The sequence below is a fragment of the Bombina bombina genome, chromosome 7 (genome assembly GCF_027579735.1).
Source record: "Bombina bombina isolate aBomBom1 chromosome 7, aBomBom1.pri, whole genome shotgun sequence".
NCBI classification, from domain to species: Eukaryota; Metazoa; Chordata; class Amphibia; order Anura; family Bombinatoridae; genus Bombina; species Bombina bombina.
Genome location: NC_069505.1, coordinates 127,471,621 through 127,494,577, shown reverse-complemented (window position 1 = coordinate 127,494,577; position 22,957 = coordinate 127,471,621). Strand labels below are relative to the sequence as shown.

The 22,957-nt window shown below is 38.6% G+C and overlaps 1 protein-coding gene across 5 annotated transcripts in view; it reads left to right on the top strand.

Moving 5' to 3' along the window:
* PEX16 (peroxisomal biogenesis factor 16) overlaps positions 1-22,957 on the top strand; it is a 122,858-nt gene that overhangs the window by 26,479 nt on the left and 73,422 nt on the right. For 4 of the 5 annotated variants that reach the window (XM_053720294.1, XM_053720292.1, XM_053720290.1 and 1 more), the window contains one exon: positions 134-548. The exons of the other annotated variant lie outside the window; for it this stretch is intronic. In XM_053720294.1, the coding sequence (XP_053576269.1) occupies positions 134-239 (106 nt within the window). In that variant the 3' untranslated portion in view covers positions 240-548. Of the gene's footprint in view, positions 1-133; positions 549-22,957 lie in introns of those variants that run through there. 5 annotated transcript variants of the gene reach the window in all.

The window sequence follows — 22,957 nt, the reverse complement described above, 5'->3', positions numbered from 1 at the left end:
CACTTAAACACTAATAAATCAACTAGGCCTGCAGCTTAGTGTGTAAAGTGGTGTTTAAACTCTTGGTTAAAATGATGTGTATAGAAAGAGCCAACTACTATCCCATGAAATCTTTTCTGTTGTGTATCCACAGGTCCTCTCATGGATTATTTACCAGTTTGGCAAAAGATCTATTTCTACAACTGGGGCTGAAAACAAAATGGACGGAACCCACTTCCTGCTGGGCCATTGTTATTTGATACTGTGGGAGCCACTTGGGAACATGCATGGAGCAAGTTTTCAGAGATCCTGCTATACGTAAATATTGTACTGAACATGTTTTGAAGCTCCAGCTTACTGTTCTCCACCTACCATCATTCCAATATATGTGAGCGTTCCCCTGGGATCTTTCAGATACAGTATGGACATTTGTGAACCTGGGATGTCTTTAGAAGACACAGAGCTATGTCTGTCATATGCACGGCAGTCTGTTTGTTAGATAACAATGTACCATAACAGAATAACCTGTTAGTGAGCTGTATAAATAAACTTTTTTTTTAAGCTCCTTATCTTTAATTTATTATTTTTGTGACACAGAATGTTAAGCAGTTTACACTCCTAACTATACTGCGCTAATTCATGGGTGTGACTTTTATTCTCACGTTCTCTCTTTTTCATTCTCACTAGCGATATCTTTCTCTCTTCAAACTGATGGGTAGATTATCTCTGTCATTGAAGTTAGAAACACCCCCTGGATGTCTGTGCATATGGTAACCCACCTCCCCTTAATACAATGTTCCCTTTCTGCTGGACTCTGTTCACTAGGGAAAGCTCTGCTTCAGTTGGCGAGGAAGACTTGGGGTTGACCACTCAGTATAGCATGCTTACTATTGCAAGGGTCCAGATACCCAAAGACTGTGTTTTGGTTCTCTGCCTATGACCCTGCAGGTGATCCCAATGTGTAGGCATTCTCATACCATTGAGGTAATTATCCCAGGGTATTTCCTGGTGGAATTATGGACTTTGGTTGCCTGTGACTGTACTCCTTGTCAGTTACCTGCCTATAACATTATCCTGCAGGTAGTGGGGCCTCCAGCTTGCATGGTGTCAGTCTACGTTATCACGTTTAATTCTAGAGGACAAGTTTTTAGCTAAAAAGTACACTGTGAATCCAGCTGCGTCATTTATTTGTTGTAATCATGGGGGTAAGATGTCTGTATGTAAGCCTCAGTTTTCTGCTATACATCATTGTAGCCTTTTGATAGATTTGTAGCGTTTGAGGTTTTGGAGACATTTTCTGGTTTAAAATTTAGAATTCTACCATCTCCAAAAAGCTGGTGTGGATTCCCAAGGTCCGACGTTGGCTCTCCTCTTGACTGTGCAGCACTTACCTCATCTGATTGGGGGCAAGGAGTGTAAGTAGGAACCCTGACGGGGGCTTGGTTATTCTTCACGTATTTAAAGGGACAGTGAACCCAATTTTTTTTATTTTGTGATTCAGATAGAGCATGCAATTTTAAGCAACTTTCTAATTTACTTCTATTATCAATTTTTCTTCATTCTCTTACTATCTTTATTTTAAAAAGAAGGCATCTAAGCTTTTTTATTAGTTCAGCACTCTCGATAGCACTTTTGTATTGGTAGATGAATTTATCCACCAATCAGCAAGAACAACCCAGGTTGTAAACCAAAAAATGGGCTGGCATCTAAACTTACATTCTTGCATTTCAAATAAAGATACCAAGAGAATGAAGACAATTTGATAATAGGAGTAAATTAGAAAGTTGCTTAAAATGTCATGCTCTATCTGAACCACGAAAGAAAAAATTTGGGTTCAGTGTCCCTTTAAGGATACTATTTAAGGACGTTTATTATTACATACGGACTAATGGAACAGAAAAGAAGTTTAATATGAATTTTGCTTAAGACTGTTATATCTGTGGGGTGCATTGCTGCTATTTGCCTATAGTAAATAGGTGCAGGGAGATTTGCCAACTAATATACGCTATTGTATAAATATACGTTATTGTATTGATATATTTTTTTTTTTATGTATTTTTCTGCACCTTCCTCACTCCAACATTCTCTCTGTGGTGTCATGTTCTGCTCTGTGGTGTCATGTTCTGCTCTGTGGTGTCATGTTCTGCTCTGTGATGTCATGTTCTGCTCTGATGTGTAAACATTCTATATGTTCCTGTTCCAGCCTCACACAATGTCCCATTGCCAGAAAGTAGCTCCTGCTCTTTGTCTGCTCATTTTCTTGGGCATGTCTACGTTTCTATATACAATACACAGGTAATCTATTACTTTAGTTATTAGCTATCATTCTGTTCAGTGTCTTAGATCATGGTATGGAATAGAATATTTAGTTTACATGAATTTTTACTTTGATAAGAACCAGTAGGTCTAGGTTTCACCTATTTCCCATCTTTATAGAACTGGGGCAAATAACCCATTTCCCCCTAAGCATAGGGTCACTATTTTATCTCTTTAAACACCATCACTGCTTCCCCCAATTCTCTTTCTCTTTAGTTGGCTTTGTCCCATCCCAGATAAACAGTAGATTTTCTAACCTTATGCTATGGTTCTGTTCGGTACAATTATACATGTGTTTGTATAGTGAGACAGGGCTGGAGATTTCCACTACTGACACATAAGAAGTACAGCGTTTTGCTCTTATATGTTAGATCATTTTATTATTGCACTATTGCTTGTATCTAACTATGTGCTTAACTTCTGTAAAGGGATTACACACCTGGTAAGCCAATGACAAGAGACATGTGTAGCCACCAATCACAAGATTGCTTCTAGTAGTGTAGGATATGAAAATAAATAAATAAATATAATATATATATTTATTTATTTGTTCCAAAAAAGCAAACCAGTAGTATTAAGTTCATTTAAATATAGAAATTAACTTTAAATAAATTATTTGGGTTTCGTGTCCTTTTAAAGGACCAGTCAACACAGCACAAAATCAAAACCAAAATAAATATACAGCCACATAGAGGATTAAGTTTATAATGTATATGAGCATTCAAAATAAAAACTTAGATAGTAAAATTATTAGAAAACTTACTTTTCTGCTGTCTGTTTTACCAATTGTTCTGAGGCTTGACCACCTCCCACGCCTAGAAGAGGATGGGCTCACTGTGAGTGACAAATTTTATCTTCCAATCCAAGATTAGCCTATTTGCATTTTTCCCCCCATTGTGTGCATGTGAGTGTGCACGTGATCCCCAGAGTGTGCACGTGACTCCCCCTTGCACGTGCACGTGACCGTGACCCCCCCTCGGGCGTGCACCATTGTCTTTATAAATTACAAGCAGGCACAGCATGAAAGGGAGCACCTCTCTGCATTTAGAGCAGGTGCTGTTCCCTTTCATGTCAGTTGGATTGGTGCCACAATATAGTGCTTCTGTCTAATTTATATTAGTGCACCCACATAACAAACTAACCCTGCTACAGGCTAACCCTGCTACATACATTTGTACTTTCTTTTGTATATTACAATCCTTTGTTAGCCAGCATGCCATTTTGCACTCTTAGAAAGATGAAGTTAGAAAGCACCCTACTTGCTTTTATAATTTTCATACTTTTTTATTTCAAGGCTAACCATGTTGCATATCTGTATGTAAAACATAATTAGAACTCAATTTCATGCAGATATTTTCTGTTTGTTATTTCAACCTTTGCATGTAAGGTAGCACCCTACTGCCTCTTCAAAGCTAAATCTTTCTAAGCCAAAGCCTTACATGCAAAGGGGGTAAATAATAAACGCTAAATCTCTGCATGTAATTGCGGTCTTCGAATTGTATGCATACAGATATGCAACAAGGTTAGCATAAAAGAAAAGATAGAAAAAATAAAATGCTACGTAATTTATTTATCTATCCTTTATTACTTTTATTGGCTAACCCTGCTACATATATTTGTACTTTTCTTTTGTATATTACAATTCTTTGTCATTTTGCACCCTTAGAAAGATGAAGTTAGAAAGCACCCTACTTGCTTTTATAATTTTCATACTTTTTTGGTTTCAAGGCTAACCATGTTGCATATCTGTATGATGTAAAACATAATTAGAACTCAATTTCATGCAGATATTTTCCGTTTTGTTATTTCCACCTTTGCATGTAAGGTAACACCCTACTGCCTCTTCAAAGCTAAACCTTTCTAAGCCAAAGCTTTACATGCAAAGGGGGTAAATAATAAACGCTAAATCTCTGCATGTAATTGCGGTCTTCGAATTTTATGCATACAGATATGCAACAAGGTTAGCATAAAAGAAAAGATAGAAAAAAATCACAAGGCCTTTATGTGCAGCAACCAATCAGCAGCTACTGAGCATATCTAGATATGCTATTTAGCAAGTGATATCAAGAGAATGAAGCAAATTTGATAATAGAAGTAAATTAGAAAGTTGTTTAAAATAACATGCTCTTTCTAAATCATGAAAGAAAAAAAATTGGGTATCATGTCCCTTTGAGTTCCACCTATAGAAATCTAAAATATATACAAAAAGCTATATATCCCACTAAAATGTGACCCATTTAATACTAGCAATCATATCTATGAATTTTGTTTATAGACAGAAATGTATACAAATCATATTTAAAGGGTACTTCAATAGATAGATAATTATAAAGTACATTTTTATATATATATATATATATATATATATATATATATATATATATATATATATATATATATATATACACACACTAAAGCAAACCAAAATGTGCAATTTATATATTAAATATTAAAGAAGAAAACTGCTCATTTTTTAATTCACATAAAACTTACTTTTAGGCTAACCCTGCTACATATATTTACTTTTTCATTGTAATATAGTCTTTTACTTATCCTTTGCAGGCAATTTGGTTCTTGGAATAAAGCAATTTTTATATCTCATACCTTTATAAGCACTCTACTGTGTTTATTCAGGCTAACCCTGTTGCATGTATGTATGTATGTATGTATGTGTATATATATATATATATATATAAATAAATATACAAATAAAAATTCAGTAAAGACAATATATTCATATAAGTTTATTATGAATAGATATGTGTTTAAAGTTTAATTTATTTTTAATTAATATTATAAACAATAGAATCCCATTTTATAAGTACTTACAAAAGTATTAAGATGTAAAAAAGATAAAACAACATTGATGATAATTGATTATTATAATCATTATTACACCCAAGTCAAGAATGACTATGAATGCTATAAAATTAATATGATATATAATATTATACTATGAATTTCATATAATATTTAGTTACTTCTGCAATTTTAAAATTAGAACTTAGCTTAGAACTTAACATTGGCATAGATCGATTTTCAATTAAACAAAAATTCTATTACAGTGCATAATATAAAAAATATTGCTTTATGTATATGAAATATGCTGATTGCAAAACAGACAGAATTACAACATCCTTATGCCAATTACAACATGTTACATAGTAAACTGTTTTCTTTCTTTTTTAGTTATTGGTATTAATGAATTATTATGGAGGTTCTCTCCTATTTCTCATTCACAAAAGGGTATAGTTAGTACAATCAAATTCTAGTCAACAAACTATGATGTACTTAATGCAAATGTATTTTAATTTATTACTATACTCCCTACAAATACTCTAAGTGTTTTTAACACAGAGCAGCCCAGAGCATAAACTATACCTGCGATAGAATAACATGCAGGCAGACTCTGTGTCTTCTGTACACACAGCCGCCCTTCTGCTTCTGTGGACAGTGCACAACCTTTTATGTGCACTGCTCCACCTTAGAAGCGCGATGCCGATGTGCCGGTGACGTCACCACTTCCGGTTTCGCATGCGCAGATAATGAAAAATGCATATACGTATATGCATTTTTCATTCGGTATTCTCACCCACGTGACCCTGGAGGACAGGGAAAACACACAAATGCATAAAACGATAGTTTATGGCAAATACTTGAAGAAACTTAGAAAGGTACAGTTAGATATACTAATTTCTTGATGATACATCTATTGATTATAGTGTATTGTTGACTGGTCCTTTAATGATTCAGATAGAGAATACAATTTAAAACAACTTTCTAATTTACTTCTATTATATAATTTGTTTAATTCTCTTGGTATTTGTTGAAGGAGCAGCAATGCGCTACTGGTTTCTAACTGAACATATGGGTGAGCCAATGACAATATATGTGTGTATATGTGTGTATATGTATGTGTGTGTGTGTATATATATATATATATATATATATATATATATATATATATATATATATATATATATATATATATATATATATATATATATATATATATATATATATATATCAATTTATGTAGCCAATCCGCAGATATAACCTAGGTTCTTTGCTGCGCCTGAGCTTACCGAGAACCATTTAAGCAAAGGATAACAAGAGAAGGAAGCAAATTAAATAATATAAGTAAATTGGAAAGTTGTTTAAAGGGACAGTTTACTCAAAAATGTTCTCCCCTTTAATTTGTTCGCAATGATCCACTTTACCTGCTGGAATGTATTAAATTGTTTAAGTATTTCCATTTCCCTTATATTGGCATTTGAAAAAGTTTATATAGCCAGTGGTATTCCCACCCATCCTTTAAAGTTTTTGGCCTCAAGGCCAAGCTGTGCAATTACAGCCAGTAGAAGAAATTGCACTCCCAGTGGGTTATAGAAGAGATAAGGTAATAAAATGCTAATTTACCATTGTTCTCTCCAAGTGTTGGTTATTGGTTTATGGACAGATGTAAGCTAAAGAAGCAGGTATATGTACACAATGTGATAAAGGTTGTGGCTTCAAATCATAAAATCAGCTAATTCATATATACAAATAAGCCTTAAAAAGCAAATCTCATACATTTTATATACTCTACAGCTGGTAAACAAAGTAATTGGAAACACATTAAGGGAAAAACTATTTTATAGTATACTGTCCCATTAAAATTGTATGTTTTTATCTGAATCATGAAAGAAAAAAATTGGGTCTCATGTCCCTTTTAAGTCTCTTAAAATGGCATACAAGTTTAATTTTAACTTTCCTATCCCTTTAAAAATGGATGTGTTTCTATGTACTATTGGCTGTGAATGTGTAAATTTAAAAAGTATGTATGTGTGTATAATTTTGTGTGTGTATATGTGTGTGTGTATATATATATATATATATATATATATATATATATATATATATATATATATATATATACACACACATCTAGCCTATGTACATGAATATACTATTGATTTATGGATTTTATTTAATGTTTTTATGTTTATTGTACATTTAATTGATGACGTTATTGTAAGAATTGTTTTGCCATTGCATTTTTCATTGTCTTATCACTAGTTATAGAGCTGCATACATCAGGATCACTGCTTCTTAATGTCCTTTTAGACAACTGGGTTTTAAACCTGTCCTCGGACCTCCCTAACATGCCAGATTTTCAGGATTACCTTGAGTGAGAAGCAGGTAAAATAACAGTGTTTCTAATCGGCTGATTGTTTCACCTGTGCTCCAGTTCAGATATCCTCAAAATGTGGCCTGTTAGGGAGGGATAAGGACAGGTTTGAAACCAGTGTTATAGACCAGTACTGGGACAACAACAAACTGCCACTGAGCATGTATGGTTTGTTTGTTTTTTCCAGTTATTTGCTCTTACAGCTCTAAAGTATATAAAAATAAATACATTTTAAACCTTTTTATATCCCTAAAAATAGCAGCTGACAGACCATAAAATATATCTGAATAGCACATTTCCTATAGATTGGTGCAGCAGTGTTTGCTGTAGGTTATGGTAATTTATTTTACCCTTTTTAAATTGAAAAGTGCTTACTTTTTCTTCTACTAGATACGACGAGTCTACGGATTCATCCTTACTTGTGGGATATTAGCCTCCTGCTAACAGGAAGTGGCAAATAGCACCACAGCAGAGCTGTATATATAGCTCCTCCCTTCTCTCCACCCCCAGTCATTCTCTTTGCTTATACTAGTAATAGGAAGAGGTAAAGTGAAAGAGGTGTTAAAATGATAGTTTTTTATTTTCTTCAAGCAAGACTTTTTTTATGCCTCAGGCAGTAGATGGAAGAAGATTTCTGCGTGGAGGTTTATGATCTTAGCAGTTGTCACTAAGATCCAGATGAGTTCCCACAGAATGGCTGAGGAGTACTAGAGAAGCTTCAGTCGGGGGAACATTTTTCATGCTACAAGCATTGAGGTATGTTCAGTCGTTTATTTCTGGAGAGACTGTGATATTTCAGAACAGGCTGACATAGTTACCATGAGGGAAAGGGTAAGCAGTAATCCTATGTATAAGAAGGGGTTTTACTGGAGACCAGGATGTGTGTGAATGTTTTTGGGCTAAATGCAGCAAAGGATGGCAGCATGGTTAGACACTGGGGCAACATAACATAATATGGCAGATACATTTTTTATGTTCACTGTTACTGAGCATTATACTGGAGGTTTTCACATGGCTTATATATTTATTTGGGATGCAAGTACCCACATGGCTAGTTCCTATACCGCTTCATAGCGTTTTTTTTTAGGCTGGGAGACATCACATATGATGGGCGGGGCCTAATTTTCGCGCCTCAGATGCGCAGTTGATTTTCACATGAAGGCAGCAAACTTTAGCTCCGGTTGGGCCCAAACTGAAGACATAGGCTAACGGAGTCATAGGGAGATTTCTCAGACCCCTGAGGGCAGGTAGGCGCCACAGAGGTGCAGGTGGTTGTTAATTTAATTTTTATAACGTTTTGGAATAACGTTTTGCTTATAGAGGGTTAATTTGTCCCTTACTTGTGGTGCAATCTTAGGCTACAATATAAGATAGATATATGCTAAAATTGTGAGCGTTTTAGCATTTTAAAGCAGATTTGGAAAAATTGTGCGCTTTTTTTTACTTCTTAAAGGCGCAGTACCGTTTTTCAAAATTGTTGTTTTTTCAATAAAAAAAGTGTTTTTCAAGACTTTTTGTGGTTATTACTAGCCTGTTCAACATGTCTGACATTGAGGAAAGTCAATGCTCTATGTGTTTAGAAGCCATTGTGGAACCCCCACTTACATTGTGTCCCTCATGTACTGAAAGGGCCTTACATTGCAAAGAACATATTTTAAGTGATAAAAGTATGTCTAAGGATGATTCTCAGTCTGAAGAGAATCAGATTATGACATCCAATTCTCCCCAAGTGTCACAACCTCTAACGCCCACTCAAGCGACGCCAAGTACTTCTGGTGCGTCTAATTCTTTTACTCTGCAAGATATGGCTGCAGTTATGTCTACTACCCTTACAGAGGTATTATCTAAACTGCCAGGTTTACAAGGTAAGCACAGTAGGTCCGGTATTAAGGTAAATGCTGAGCCCTCTGATGCTTTATTGGCCACTCCAAAAGGTAAGTTTAAAAGTGTATCTTTATTGGGACATCACCAAACACAGCACAAGAACATGACGTTTCGGTCAGATGACCTTAATCATGTGATTAAAAACAAGACCTAAAACCACTCCTTATATACCCACCTTGGGGGAGGTGATAATTACCTATACAGGTGAATTTTACACATTCTATTTCAACATTAAACTATTTAACACCCTCTAGTGGTAGAAATAGGTCATTTACCATTCTTACATATTACTTGGAAAAATCACAGAAAAAAACATATATACACACACATAATTTCTTATAAAATTTCAATGGATATATGAAAAGATGCAAAAACATGAGAAAAGATATATCAATATCCCACAAAAAAGATCCATAACATATGATTCAAATAAATGATCTTAAACCCATAGCAGATATGTTAACAGGAATAAATCAATATCAAATAGAACTTATTCACATTGTAATGTTCCAGTCTATCTCTTTATTCATTCCATATGGAATGAGGGATTGCAAAGTATAAATCCAAAAAGTCTCTCTACTTTTTAATAATTTCTGTCTATTACCCCCTCTTCTAGGTCTCTTAACTTGCTCAATTATCTGAAATCTCAATTGAGAAATATTATGTCCTGCAGTCAAAAAATGGTTGGAAACTGGGGCTTCTTTAATGCCACAACGTATGTTAGATTTGTGTTCATTTATTCTATCTCTTATTCTCCTTTTAGAACAAGGACATTTTATTAAATAGATTATATAATCAGAGTTGCAAGTAAAGAAGCCTGGTATTTTATATTTCCTTCCATTGAGAGGGTGAAGAAAACTATGCCCTCTAATGATATTATTACAATTACAGCAATTAAGGCAGGGGAAACACCCTAGTTTAGGAGTAGATAACAATGTTTGGACTTGTTTCTTTTTTTAACCTATATATGCTTTTATTAATGAATCTTTAATATTCTTACATCGCCTGTATGCAGGCATAGGTGGCTGTTGAAAGTCCATAACATTAGGATTCAAATCCTTGATAATGGGCCAATGTTTTTTAATAACGTTATTAATCTTATTACTTAAAGGGTTAAATCATACGTTTATTTTTATTCTTCTTGTGTCTCTTATCTGAATTATATTCACCTTTTAGAATAGTTTGTCTAGGAATATCGTCTACCTCTTTTATATAGCGTTCAATCAAGGGCTTTGGATAACCCCTCTGTAGAAATAGATTACCCATTTCTCTAAGTCTAGTGTGAGCTAGCTGGTCATCTGAAACAATTTTTTTAACCCGTAATAGCTGACTCTTGGGGAGACTATTAATAAGAGGTGGATAATGTACACTTTCATATTTCAATAGATTATTCCTATCGCTTTCTTTCCTATATAGATCAACCTTTAATTCTCTACCATTCTTTTGAATAGTAGTATCCAAAAAAATCTATAGATACCTCGCTACATACCAATTTTAGCTTAATGTATCTAGTTGAAATATTGAGGTCAGCTACAAAGGACTGCAATGAGCCAATGTCACTCCCCCATATGCCAAAAATATCGTCTATATATCTATACCAATATAATCCATATTTTTGGAATGCTTTCTGAGTGTATACAAACCTCTCTTCATAAGTATTCATAAAGACATTGGCATATGTGGGGGCAACATTGGACCCCATTGCAGTCCCCCCGCATTGAATGTAAAAAGTATCCTGAAAAAGAAAATAATTGTAGTATAAAACCAACTGCAATAGCTCAAGAATAAAATGACATTGAGAATTAGAAAATTTACCACTAGACATAATGGTTTGTTTCATTGCACCCATCCCACTCTCATGTGTGATTGATGTATACAACGATGTTACATCTAATGAGAATAAGATAAATTTGTCACTTTGTAATTCCAAAGAATCTAACTTTGTTATAAAATCCCCAATATCTCTAATGTAGGACATAGATTGAGTAGCAAAAGGTCTTAGTACTCTGTCAAGATATTTAGACACATTAGATAGAATAGAATCTGTGCTATATTGTAATACCACCAGAGAAATTGTGTAAAATGGATAGATATCTAGAGGTTCCTACTTACACTGATGTTTTTCAAGTCCCTAAAAGAATTTCGGACATTGTTACTAAGGATTGGGATAGACCAGGCATTCCGTTCTCTTCCCCCCCCCTCCTACTTTTAAGAAAATGTTTCCCATATCTGACACCATTCGGGATTCTTGGCAAACGGTCCCTAAGGTGGAGGAAGCTATTTCTACCCTAGCTAAGCGTACAACTATACCTATTGAGGACGGTTGTGCTTTCAAAGATCCTATGAATAAAAAATTGGAGGGTCTTCTGAAGAGATTGTTTATTCATCAGGGTTTTCTTCTACAACCTATAGCGTGCATTGTTCCAGTTACTACTGCAGCAGCTTTTTGGTTCGAGGCACTAGAGGAGTCTCTTAAGGTTGAGACCCCATTAGATGATATCTTGGAATTAAGGCTCTCAAGCTAGCTAATTCTTTTATTACTGATGCCGCTTTTCAAATGGCTAAATTAGCGGCGAAAAATGCAGGCTTTGCCATTTTAGCGCGTAGAGTGTTATGGCTTAAATCTTGGTCTGCTGATGTATCATCAAAATCTAAGCTTTTAGCTATTCCTTTTAAAGGCAAGACCCTATTCGGGCCTGAACTGAAGGAAATCATTTCTGACATTACTGGAGGTAAAGGTCATGCCATACCTCAGGATAAGACTGTTAAAGGATTCCAAAACTTTGCTTTTGTTACTCCATTTAACTACCTAAAATCGATTAACAATAACTTAAGGATTAAAACTTACTCGTTTAAAATTAAAAACAGGTATTTCTTGCGTTTACAAAAGTACTTACAAAATCCTTGAAATCGCGTCACCCAAGCCAAACCCCCTTTCTCAGTGTATAAATTATAATACAGTCAGTCCTATCACTATGCTCTAGCGTGCATATCATTATCCCTAGGATTTGTCATCGCGCGCATGCGCAAACTATTCCTCCGCTTATCGCATATTGGCTATTTGAATACAATCGCCATTACAAGCCATCTACTGGCATAACGCATGCGCATTAAAAAAATTATATCGATTACATCAGTATTCATATCTTTTTAACATCGGTATTAAATGCGTTATATATTGTATATATGCTCGTTATTACTAGGGGTATTATAGCAGCTAAGCGCGCACATCTTACCTGCTCGAGAACGCTGGAACATCTGAGAAGAGAATGCTCGATTACGGAGGTCTGCAGCTCAAAATGATGGTGACGTATTTTATGACGCGTGAAAAATACAGCGCATGCGCAGTACGTCAGATTACGGCCATATTGTTAACGCAGGTTATCAGGGACTATTGGTTACGGACATCGCAACTAGTAAGTGTGGGTTTGGAAATCTATTAAATTTGTATTAAGAATATACAGAAAACGATACATATTTTATAATTCAAGCATATTGTCAATATGATTATTACATATGTTTTAATCGTTTGAAAGGAACTTTGTTGAAAGGTTTAGTGTCCCTTTAAGATGAGGGCTACACAAAATAATTTTCGTTCCTTTCGAAACTTTAAAGGTGGACCCTCTACTTCCTCTTCCGCCACAAAGCAGGAGGGGAATTTTGCACAATCCAAGTCAGTCTGGAGACCTAACCAGGCCTGGAATAAAGGTAAACAAGAAGCCCGCTGCTGCTACCAAGACAGCATGAAGGGGCAACCGGATTTAGTAGGGGGCAGACTTTCTCTCTTCGCTCAGGCTTGGGCAAGGGATGTTCAGGATCCCTGGGCATTAGAAATTGTGACCCAGGGGTATCGGCTAGAATTCAAGGATTTTCTCCCAAGAGGAAGATTTCATCTTTCACGTTTGTCTGTAGACCAGACAAAAAGAGAGGCGTTCTTACGCTGTGTAAAAGACCTCTATACCATGGGTGTAATTTGTCCAGTTCCAAAACTAAAACAGGGACAGGGGTTTTACTCAAATCTGTTCGTGGTTCCAAAAAAAGAGGGAACCTTCAAACCGATTTTAGATCTCAAATGCCTAAACAAATTTCTCAGAGTCCCATCATTCAAGATGGAGACTATACGAACAATTTTGCCAATGATCCAGGAGGGTCAATATATGACCACCGGGGACCTTAAAGATGCGTATCTTCACATTCCTATCCACAAGGATCATCATTGGTTTCTAAGGTTTGCCTTTCTAGACGAACATTATCAGTTCGTGGCCCTTCCTTTCGGGTTGGCCACAGCTCCCAGAATCTTCACAAAGGTGCTAGGGTCCCTTCTGGCGGTTCTCAGGCCACGGGGCATAGCAGTGGTGCCCTATCTGGACAATATTTTGATCCAGGCGTCAACTTATCACCTGACTAAATCTCACACAGACATCGTGTTGGCAAGAACTCACGGTTGGAAAGTGAATATAGAAAAGAGTTCACTAGTTCCACTAACAAGAGTTCCATTCTTGGGAACTCTGATAGACTTGGTAGACATGAAAATTTTTCTGACGGAGGTCAGAAAGTCAAAGATTCTAACTACTTGCCGAGCACTTCAGTCTATTCCTTGGCCATCAGTGGCGCAGTGTATGGAGGTCATTGGGTTAATGGTAGCCGCAATGGACATCGTTCCGTTTGCTCGCTTTCATCTCAGACCACTGCAGCTGTGCATGCTCAGACAGTGGAATGGGGATTATGCAAATTTATCTCCTCAGATAAATCTGGACCTAGAGACCAGAGATTCTCTTCTTTGGTGGTTGTCACAGGATCATATGTCCCAGGGAATGTGTTTCCGCAGGCTAGCATGGATCATAGTGACGGACGCCGGCCTCTTGGGCTAGGGTTCAGTCTGGCCTTCCCTGAAGGCTCAGGGTGTTTGGACTCAATATTCTGGAACTGAGAGCAATATTCAAAGCGCTTCAGGCGTGGCCTCAGTTGGCCTTGGCCAAATTCATAAGATTCCAGTCAGACAATATCACAACTGTAGCATATATCAATCATCAAGGGGAACAAAGAGTTCTCTAGCGATGATAGAGGTTTCAAAGATAATCCGATGGGCGGAGACTCACTCTTGCCACCTATCCGCAATCTATATCCCAGGAGTAGAGAACTGGGAAGCGGATTTTCTAAGTCGTCAGAGTGGGAGCTCCATCCGGAGGTGTTTGCGTCATTGATTCATCAATGGGGTACACTGGAATTGGATCTGATGGCATCTCGTCAGAATGCCAAACTTCCTCATTACGGGTCCAGGTCTTTTTCTTTTTTTTTTTTTTTTTTTTTAATTTTTTTTATTTATTATAGCCATTCAAAACACGACAACAAATCATAATATCAAAAAAAATTACTGTCACACAGGACCAGTAAAAAATTTGCCAACATTATCTTCTCTATAGATACACAGGCAAAATAAAAAAAAAAACAATTTTTAAACTACATTTTATCCTCATGAGTTTAACAAAGTAATGGCTAATATTTACCTCCTGTATATAAATAAAAACATAAGGAAAAAAAAAACAAACAAAAAAAAACCCATGTAAACCCTCACCCTACCAGGATCGATCATGAAATACCTACTACCCTCTTAATCTATATCCCCTGCATTCCTTAACCAGGTATCTGGGAACACCTGTAGTATGACAAGCTCAGCAAAGCTCACAGATGCCAAGAAGGGCAGCAAGATCTGCTTCTGGAGGCAGAAAGTATATGATTTAATAATCGGAGCCCAGCTTTCCAAAAATTTTCTAATTCTTCTTTCTGATACTTGCTGTAGATGAAACGATTCAAAAATAATCTGAGCTTGGATATCCTTCAATACTGACACGAGAGAAGGGGGTGTCTTTGATATCCATTTTTTAAAGATATTATATCTCACAATTAGTATAATAATATTTAGGATATACAGCGACAAATTAACTCTCTCATCAGGGAAAAGCAACACTATATCTTTCAGAGAAAGGGAGATAGAAGTTTCAAAGACTCTATTATACCAATATTGAATTTTCTGCCATAGTTGTGATATTTTAGGACAGGTCCATAACATATGGCGAATATCCGCCTGCACACAAGAACAATGTTCGCACTTAAAAGATTTACCCGGAAAAAATTTAGCTAATTTCGCTGGGGAATAATAATAATTATTTAAAAGTTTTAAGTGAGATTCTTTCCAGCTTACTGCTATCGAATATCTAGCCACAGTTGCCAGACTATTGATTAGCATCTCCCGGTCTATCGCTGGAATATATCGTGACCAGGCTCGGATTAAATTATCCTCCTCCAGTATGCCCTGTTTCGTCAACATGATGTCATAAATTAGTGAAATTGATGCATCCCCCATATTAAATTTTCTAATACAACTCTCAATCTCAGGCCATTCCCATCTTCCCGTCGCATACCATCTTTGTCCACTGAGAAAGTGTCGAATTTGAAAGTAAGCAAACCGATTAGCACTCGGAAGCGAGAACTGCTCCCTAATAGTCTCCCAAGGTAAAATCTGACGATCATCATTGAGGAGCTGATTCAAGTATACCAGTCCCTCATTCTGCCAGACCTGGAAACATTTTTGATCTATCCCAGGTATAAATAAAGGATTTCCTCTAATAGGTAAAAAGTCCGAAAAAGCCGGATCAACTTTACACAACTTACAAACCTTATGCCAAATCACCACTATATTCCTTACTGATATAAGGGAAAACACCCTTCTTGGTAAAGACTGCGGAACACAATGCAGAAGGGCCGTTAAGGACCAAGGTTTAACCACATATGATTCTAGATCATATGTAGAAACCAAATCAGCCTGAGCAATCCAATCTACCGCTATTTTAATTAGTGATGCCCAATTATATAATCTAATACTAGGAAGAGCCAAGCCTGCTCCCGTAAATTTCTGCATTAGCCTATTAATCGAAATCTGAGGTTTTTTAGATTTCCACAGAAACTTAGAGAGCCACGAAGACAAGTTCTTTAAATCCTTATTAGAAATAATAAGGGGTAAATTTTGGAGAAAATAAAGAATTTTAGGAAAAATTATAGTCTTTATTAGATTAACCGAAGCGGTAAGTGACAATGGAAAAACAGCCCAAAGCTTGAGGTCTTCCTGTATTTTCTGAAAAAGAGTCGTAAAGTTTGCCTGATACCACTGTTTCGGATTCCTATCTATCTCTAATCCCAGATATTTGATCGCATTGACATTACGGAATATTGTACTAGGTCGATCCACCCTCTGGTGTCCGAGCCACATCAGGTCACTCTTTTCCATATTGATTTTGTACCCGGCGAATGTACTAAAATGCTTTATCGTATCAACCACTCTTGGAATAGTGGCTGTTGTTTTACTCAAAAATAATAAGATATCATCTGCATATAGGAGGATTTTCAGGTTCTGAAGGCCTAGCTGGATCCCTGGAAGAACCTCTCGCAGTCTAATCGCCAAAGGTTCCAATACGATATTAAACAGTAGGGGCGAGAGAGGGCAACCCTGCCGCGTGCCTCTATGCAATAGTAAGCTGGGAGAGATCAAGGGATCCCCAAGCTGTACTGATAGATGCTCTAGCAGTACCTTGGTCGTTCAACCTGGCTTATGTGTTTCCTCCATTTCCTCTCCTACCTCGTCTGATTGCAAGAATCAAACGGGAGAGAGTTTCAGTAATCCTGATAGACCCTGCGTGGCCACGCAGGACTTGCTATGCAGATCTAGTGGACATGTCCTCTCTGCCACCGTGGAAACTGCCATTGAGACAGGACCTTCTCATCCAAGGTCCGTTCCAACATCCAAATCTAAATTCTCTGCAGCTGACTGCCTGGAGATTGAACGCTTGATTTTATCTAAGCGGGGATTCTCTGAGTCGGTCATTGATACTTTGATTCAGGCTCGAAAGCCTGTCACTAGAAAAATTTACCATAAGATATGGCGTAAATATCTTTATTGGTGCGAATCCAAGGGCTACTCATGGAGTAGGGTTAGGATTCCTAGGATTTTGTCCTTTCTCCAAGAAGGATTGGAGAAGGGATTATAAGCTAGTTCCTTAAAGGGACAAATTTCTGCTTTGTCAATTTTACTACACAAGTGTCTCGCGGATGTCCCAGACGTTCAGTCCGTTTGTCAGGCTTTAATCAGAATCAAGCCTGTGTTTAAACCTATTGCTCTGCCATGGAGTTTGAATTTAGTTTTCAATGTTCTTCAAGGGGTTCCGTTTGAACCCATGCATTCCATGGATATTAAGCTTTTATCTTGGAAAGTTTTGTTCTTAGTTGCTATCTCTTCTGCTCGAAGGGTTTCTGAGCTTTCTGCGTTACAATGTGATTCGCCTTATCTTATATTCAATTCTGATAAGATGGTTTTGCGTACTAAACCTGGATTCCTTCCTAAGGTTGTTTCAAATAAGAATATTAATCAGGGGGAGGGTGGAACCGGCAGCTGACATGAGCGCAGCTTAACTCCGGAGCTCCGCCGCAAACAGCCCTCAATCACACAAATATCCTGGCCATCCACCTCAGAATCGCCTTCATAGGCACTGGCATTTAAACATCTAAACCCTAGAGAGGGCAGCGGGGCAAACTTGTGACGCCCCAGAGCACTCAGACCTCAGTATCTACACGGCCGCCACAGGCCGCATCTCGCACCAGACTCACCACCCACCTTTCCTGGGGCCTTACCGCCTGTCACGGAGCCCCTACAGAGGCGTCAATACAGCGGATCCCCTCCCTACAGCCTAACCTACCTTCCGGACTGATCTCCCACCAGGCCGCACAGAGAACCGGACAGCAGCCGCAACTTTAGGCCGGGGATTGGGCGTACCACGGCACTCGAAACGGACCCGGGTAAGCCAGCAACTATAAAGCCTCTGCCCACAACACAGCGGTATTGCCGAGCAGGCCCCTGTACCCCCTTCATCAGCCTTCTTTAACTCTCACACTAAAGGGCAACCTTATCTGGGGTTTGGGCCTATCATTAAAGACAAGGCAGAAAACAGCAAGCCTTACTGCCCCCTCTTAGCTAGTGTCTAAGCCTACCTAGGACTGCACCTTATAAACCTAAACTACCTTCACGGGAGGCCCCCCTCATATGGGTTATTAACCCTTGACAGAGCAAAACAAACATAAATCAAAAGGAGGGGAAAGAAAGGCAGGAATACAAAGACACAAAAGAAAAACCAAAAGAATAAGGGAGAATACAACAAAATAAAGACACTACCCTCTTTTAATTCTCCAGGAACCAGCTCCTCATATACACGCTGCCTTGTTCCACCTGCAGCCTTAACCAAACATCTGCCAATCATCCTCCATAAGGTGACACCTCCAGAGCAAGGTCACCCCACTTTCTTCTTTGTTTATCACCCAGCCATCTATCTGACCCACATACTATCCAAAATGACGTCAAAGCGCAATACAAAACAAGACAAATTGATCAAACCTGCAACAGGCAAATCCCTCACTATGTCTTCTTTCCTACAATGCCCTGACCCAATCTCTCCTACTAGCCGTAGGCCCAGGGAAAAATCCCCCCCTGCACACTCACAAGAACTGCAAGCAAGCAACACCCAGTCAGAAAACTGTCCACTCTCACCCACCTTCCTCAAAAATTTACCGTCAAAGCAAGATATTGCGGACATAGTACGATCCTGCATAAGAGAGGAACTTGCAGAAATGAAGCAGGACATTCACACATTAGGTTTTCAGGTTGAAACCCTGGAGAGTAATCAGGACACTATCAAAGAAGATGTACATCAACTAAATGAGCAGCTCGCTTCCCAACATGAAACTATCCTCTCACTTCAAGAAAAATTAGATGATTTAGAGAACCGCAGCAGGCGCAAAAACATGCGCATCAGGGGGGTACCTGAATCAATTCTACCTAAAGACTTTCCAGTTTATCTCCAAGACCTCTTTCGCCATTTAAAAGACTCATCCTTTCCAGATGATATCCAATGGGTCAGGGCACACAGGACATTGCGACCAAAGCCACCCGACTCAGCCCACCTAGAGACATTGTGATACGCTTTAAAGTATTCCAAGAAAAGGAAATGCTCTTGAACCAATCTCGCAAAAATCAACCTATACGTTTCAGGGGCAACGTACTACAATTCTTTCAAGATTTGTCAACCCGGACCCTGCAACACAGGAAAGAATTCTCACCCCTTACAACCCTACTCAGAAACAAGAAGATTCCATACAGATGGGGCTTCCCTACAAACGTCTGGACTATCAGCAACAACACCCGCATAGTCTGCAAATCTCCAGAGGACATTCAATCATTCTGCTCATCACTTGGACTGGATCCCCCTAAAGAAACACCCCCTCAGGGACAGAAAACACCCCAAAACCCCAAGAGACTGAGCAATCCTGCAGAGTCCTGGCACACTGCCATTCACAAAAAAACCAAGCCTCCGAGTACAGCAGCTAGAAGCCAACTCCCCTCTAGCCCCACCTCCTCCTGCAGCCAGTCGCCTTAAAGACGAACTACCTATATTCCAACCCTCAGGGACGTTGCACATCACTTTGAACTTTGGGTAATGTTTTCTTTTTAATTTGGACGAATATAATTGAATGCTATACCCTCTGTTCTCTCCCATCTACCACTTACCTTCTCACCCCCTCCCAGCACCCTTCCCCCACTGCCCCTCATCCCCCTTCCCATTACCTACCCCAAGCCAGGATGTCTGTCAAATTAACCCTAAGCAAAAAAAGAACTATTAGGGCTCTTTGCGGTACTACCCCCGCACCGCTCTCAGTTATGCCCTACAATAGGATGAGAGACTTTTTCACCATTTGTTTGTTGTTCTTCATAGTTCAGTTCATGTTTGTTACAATCATCAATGTTATATTGTTAACCACGATTTATTGTTCATATTGTTGTACATTTTATGCACCTTTTTATACTCCTGCAGGTATTCTATCTGTTACACAGACTTTACTCTACCATAACAGGTCCACATTTACTATACTGCTTCATCTTGTCAAAACATCAACCATCACTACACCATGACGTCCAAAGACACCATTGACCAGACAAGAACACTAACCCTCCTTACACAAAATGCAAAGGGACTGAACTCTCCACACAAAAGATCAAAAGCCTTACTTGACCTTTCCAAAAGACAGGCCGATATCTTGTTTCTACAAGAGACCCACTTCAGACGCAATAAGGAACCCAAGTACTTTGGTAAGATCTACACCACACATTACCACAGTTCTAATACTTCTAAGAGCGGTGGGGTCAGCATTTTAATTCACAAATCGCTCCCCTTCACCCTGTTACATGCAGCGAAAGACTCAGATGGCAGGTTCCTCGCTCTAGTGGGACTGCTTTTTGGCAGGCCAATCACATTAATCAATATTTACGCCCCAAACACCAATCAAACCCCCTTCTTCAAATATACACTTAATAGAATAGTTGACATCGCAAAAGGCCCCACTTTATCGCTGGCGACTTCAATGTACCATTGCAACCCATGAAGGATAGCTCTAACCCCAATGTTGCTATCTCCAAAAAAATCACAAACACACTTTGGGTAGGACTACGAAACCTTAACCTGCATGACACTTGGCGCTTCATCCACCCAGACACTAGGGATTATACTTTCTTTTCACATCCCAACAAGACGTACAGTCGCTTAGACTATATCTTTTCCAACCAAGCATCCTTATCCTTGGTCAAAAGATGCGACATCTCCCCCACATCATGGTCCGACCACTCCGCAGTAAAACTTAAAATCTCTTGGCCAGATACACCCGTGACACCATATATATGGAAACTAGATAATAACTTACTAAATGACCCAGCCACCATAACAAAGATTAGCTCCACCATACAGGAATACTTCCACTTAAATACACTCTCAGTAGCTAATAAATACACGATCTGGGAAGCACATAAGTGCGTGATCAGAGGGGAGCTAATTAAACTAAAAAATCAATAGCAGAGATCGCAGAGACAATTATATAAAGACCTCTCAGACACGTTTGCCCGCCTAGATTTAGCCCATAAGTTGTCCCCAACTGATCCGCTACTAACAGCTAGCCTACAAGATGCCAGACAAGCTTTAGATAACTTTCTTCAAATTGAATACCAGTCACTTAGGACGAAAACCAACAGCATGTTCTTCCATGAGAGCAATAGATCAGGCAAGCTCCTAGCCAGGGCCTTAAAAAAAAAAGAGACTAAAAGCATACATAAACTAAATTAAGCGACCCCCCCCCCCCCCCCCCCCGCTACTCTCACTACCACTACCGACATCTTACAATCTTTCCACGACTATAATTCAAAACTCTATAACATCAACAAAAATTCCACACCAAATGGGCAAGCACAGTTACCCAAAATAACACCTGAGCAAACTCGACATCTTAACAGCCCTATTTCCCAGTCCGAAATGCTTGTGGCTATTAAATCACTTGACAACGGGAAGAGCCCCGGCCCAGACGGCTTCACAGGGAAATATTATCACACTTTCTCCTCCCTACTCCTACCCCATCTCACTCAGCTTTTTAACGAGGTATCAGAAACTAACCCTTTCCCCCAATCAATGCTAGAAGCACAAGTTGCAGTATTACCGAAACCAGGCAAACCCCCCACCACACCTGCCAATTTCCGCCCAATATCCCTTCTAAACACAGACATCAAGTTATACGCCAAGATACTTGCCACCCGTATCAATAACATACTGCCGCCAATCGTACACATTAACCAAGCTGGATTCACCCCCCTTAGAGAAACCAAAGACAACACCACCAAAATCCTTCTTCTAATGGAATACGCTGCCACTAACGGCATACCCTCCGCATTCATTTCCATGGATGCGGAGAAAGCCTTTGATAGGCTGGATTGGCTTTTTTTACGGACGACACTAAAACAATTTGGCTTCGAACAATCGTTCATAGGAAAAATATTCTCCCTCTACAACCGCCCCCAGGCAAAAATCAAACTAAATGATACACTCTCCCAACCATTCGACATCACAAACGGCACACGACAGGGATGCCCTCTTTCCCCTATTTTGTTTGTCCTCGCCATGGAGGTCCTTGCCTCCTACATCAGGCACAATGAGGCTATACATGGAATCAAAATAGCCCACCAAGAATACAAAGTCACTCTGTACGCTGACGATCTCTTTCTTACCATCACACAACCTGAATTGTCACTTCCATCACTCATGCAAACCCTCCACACTTATGGCGCCTTCTCTAACTTTAAAATCAACATTACAAAATCAGAATTACTGCCCATAGGGCTACGCGAGGACGACCTAGATGCAATACAATCATTAGCCCACTTTCGCCTTCAACGCCAATCCATCAAGTATCTAGGTGTCCACATATCCCCGCACTTACAGGTCATACTCGACTTAAATTTCAAAGCCATTTTTAACACAACAAATGCTTTACTTAGATCTTGGAGCAACAAGCCTATCTCTTGGCTGGGCAGGATTAATTCAGTGAAAATGACCCTCCTTCCCAAGTTATTATACCTCTTTCAAACCTTACCAATACCCACCCCAAATCCCCTAATTCATAAACTTCAAAAATCTATTATCTCCTACATCTGGCAACATAAGAGACCTCGAATAGCCACTGCCACATTAT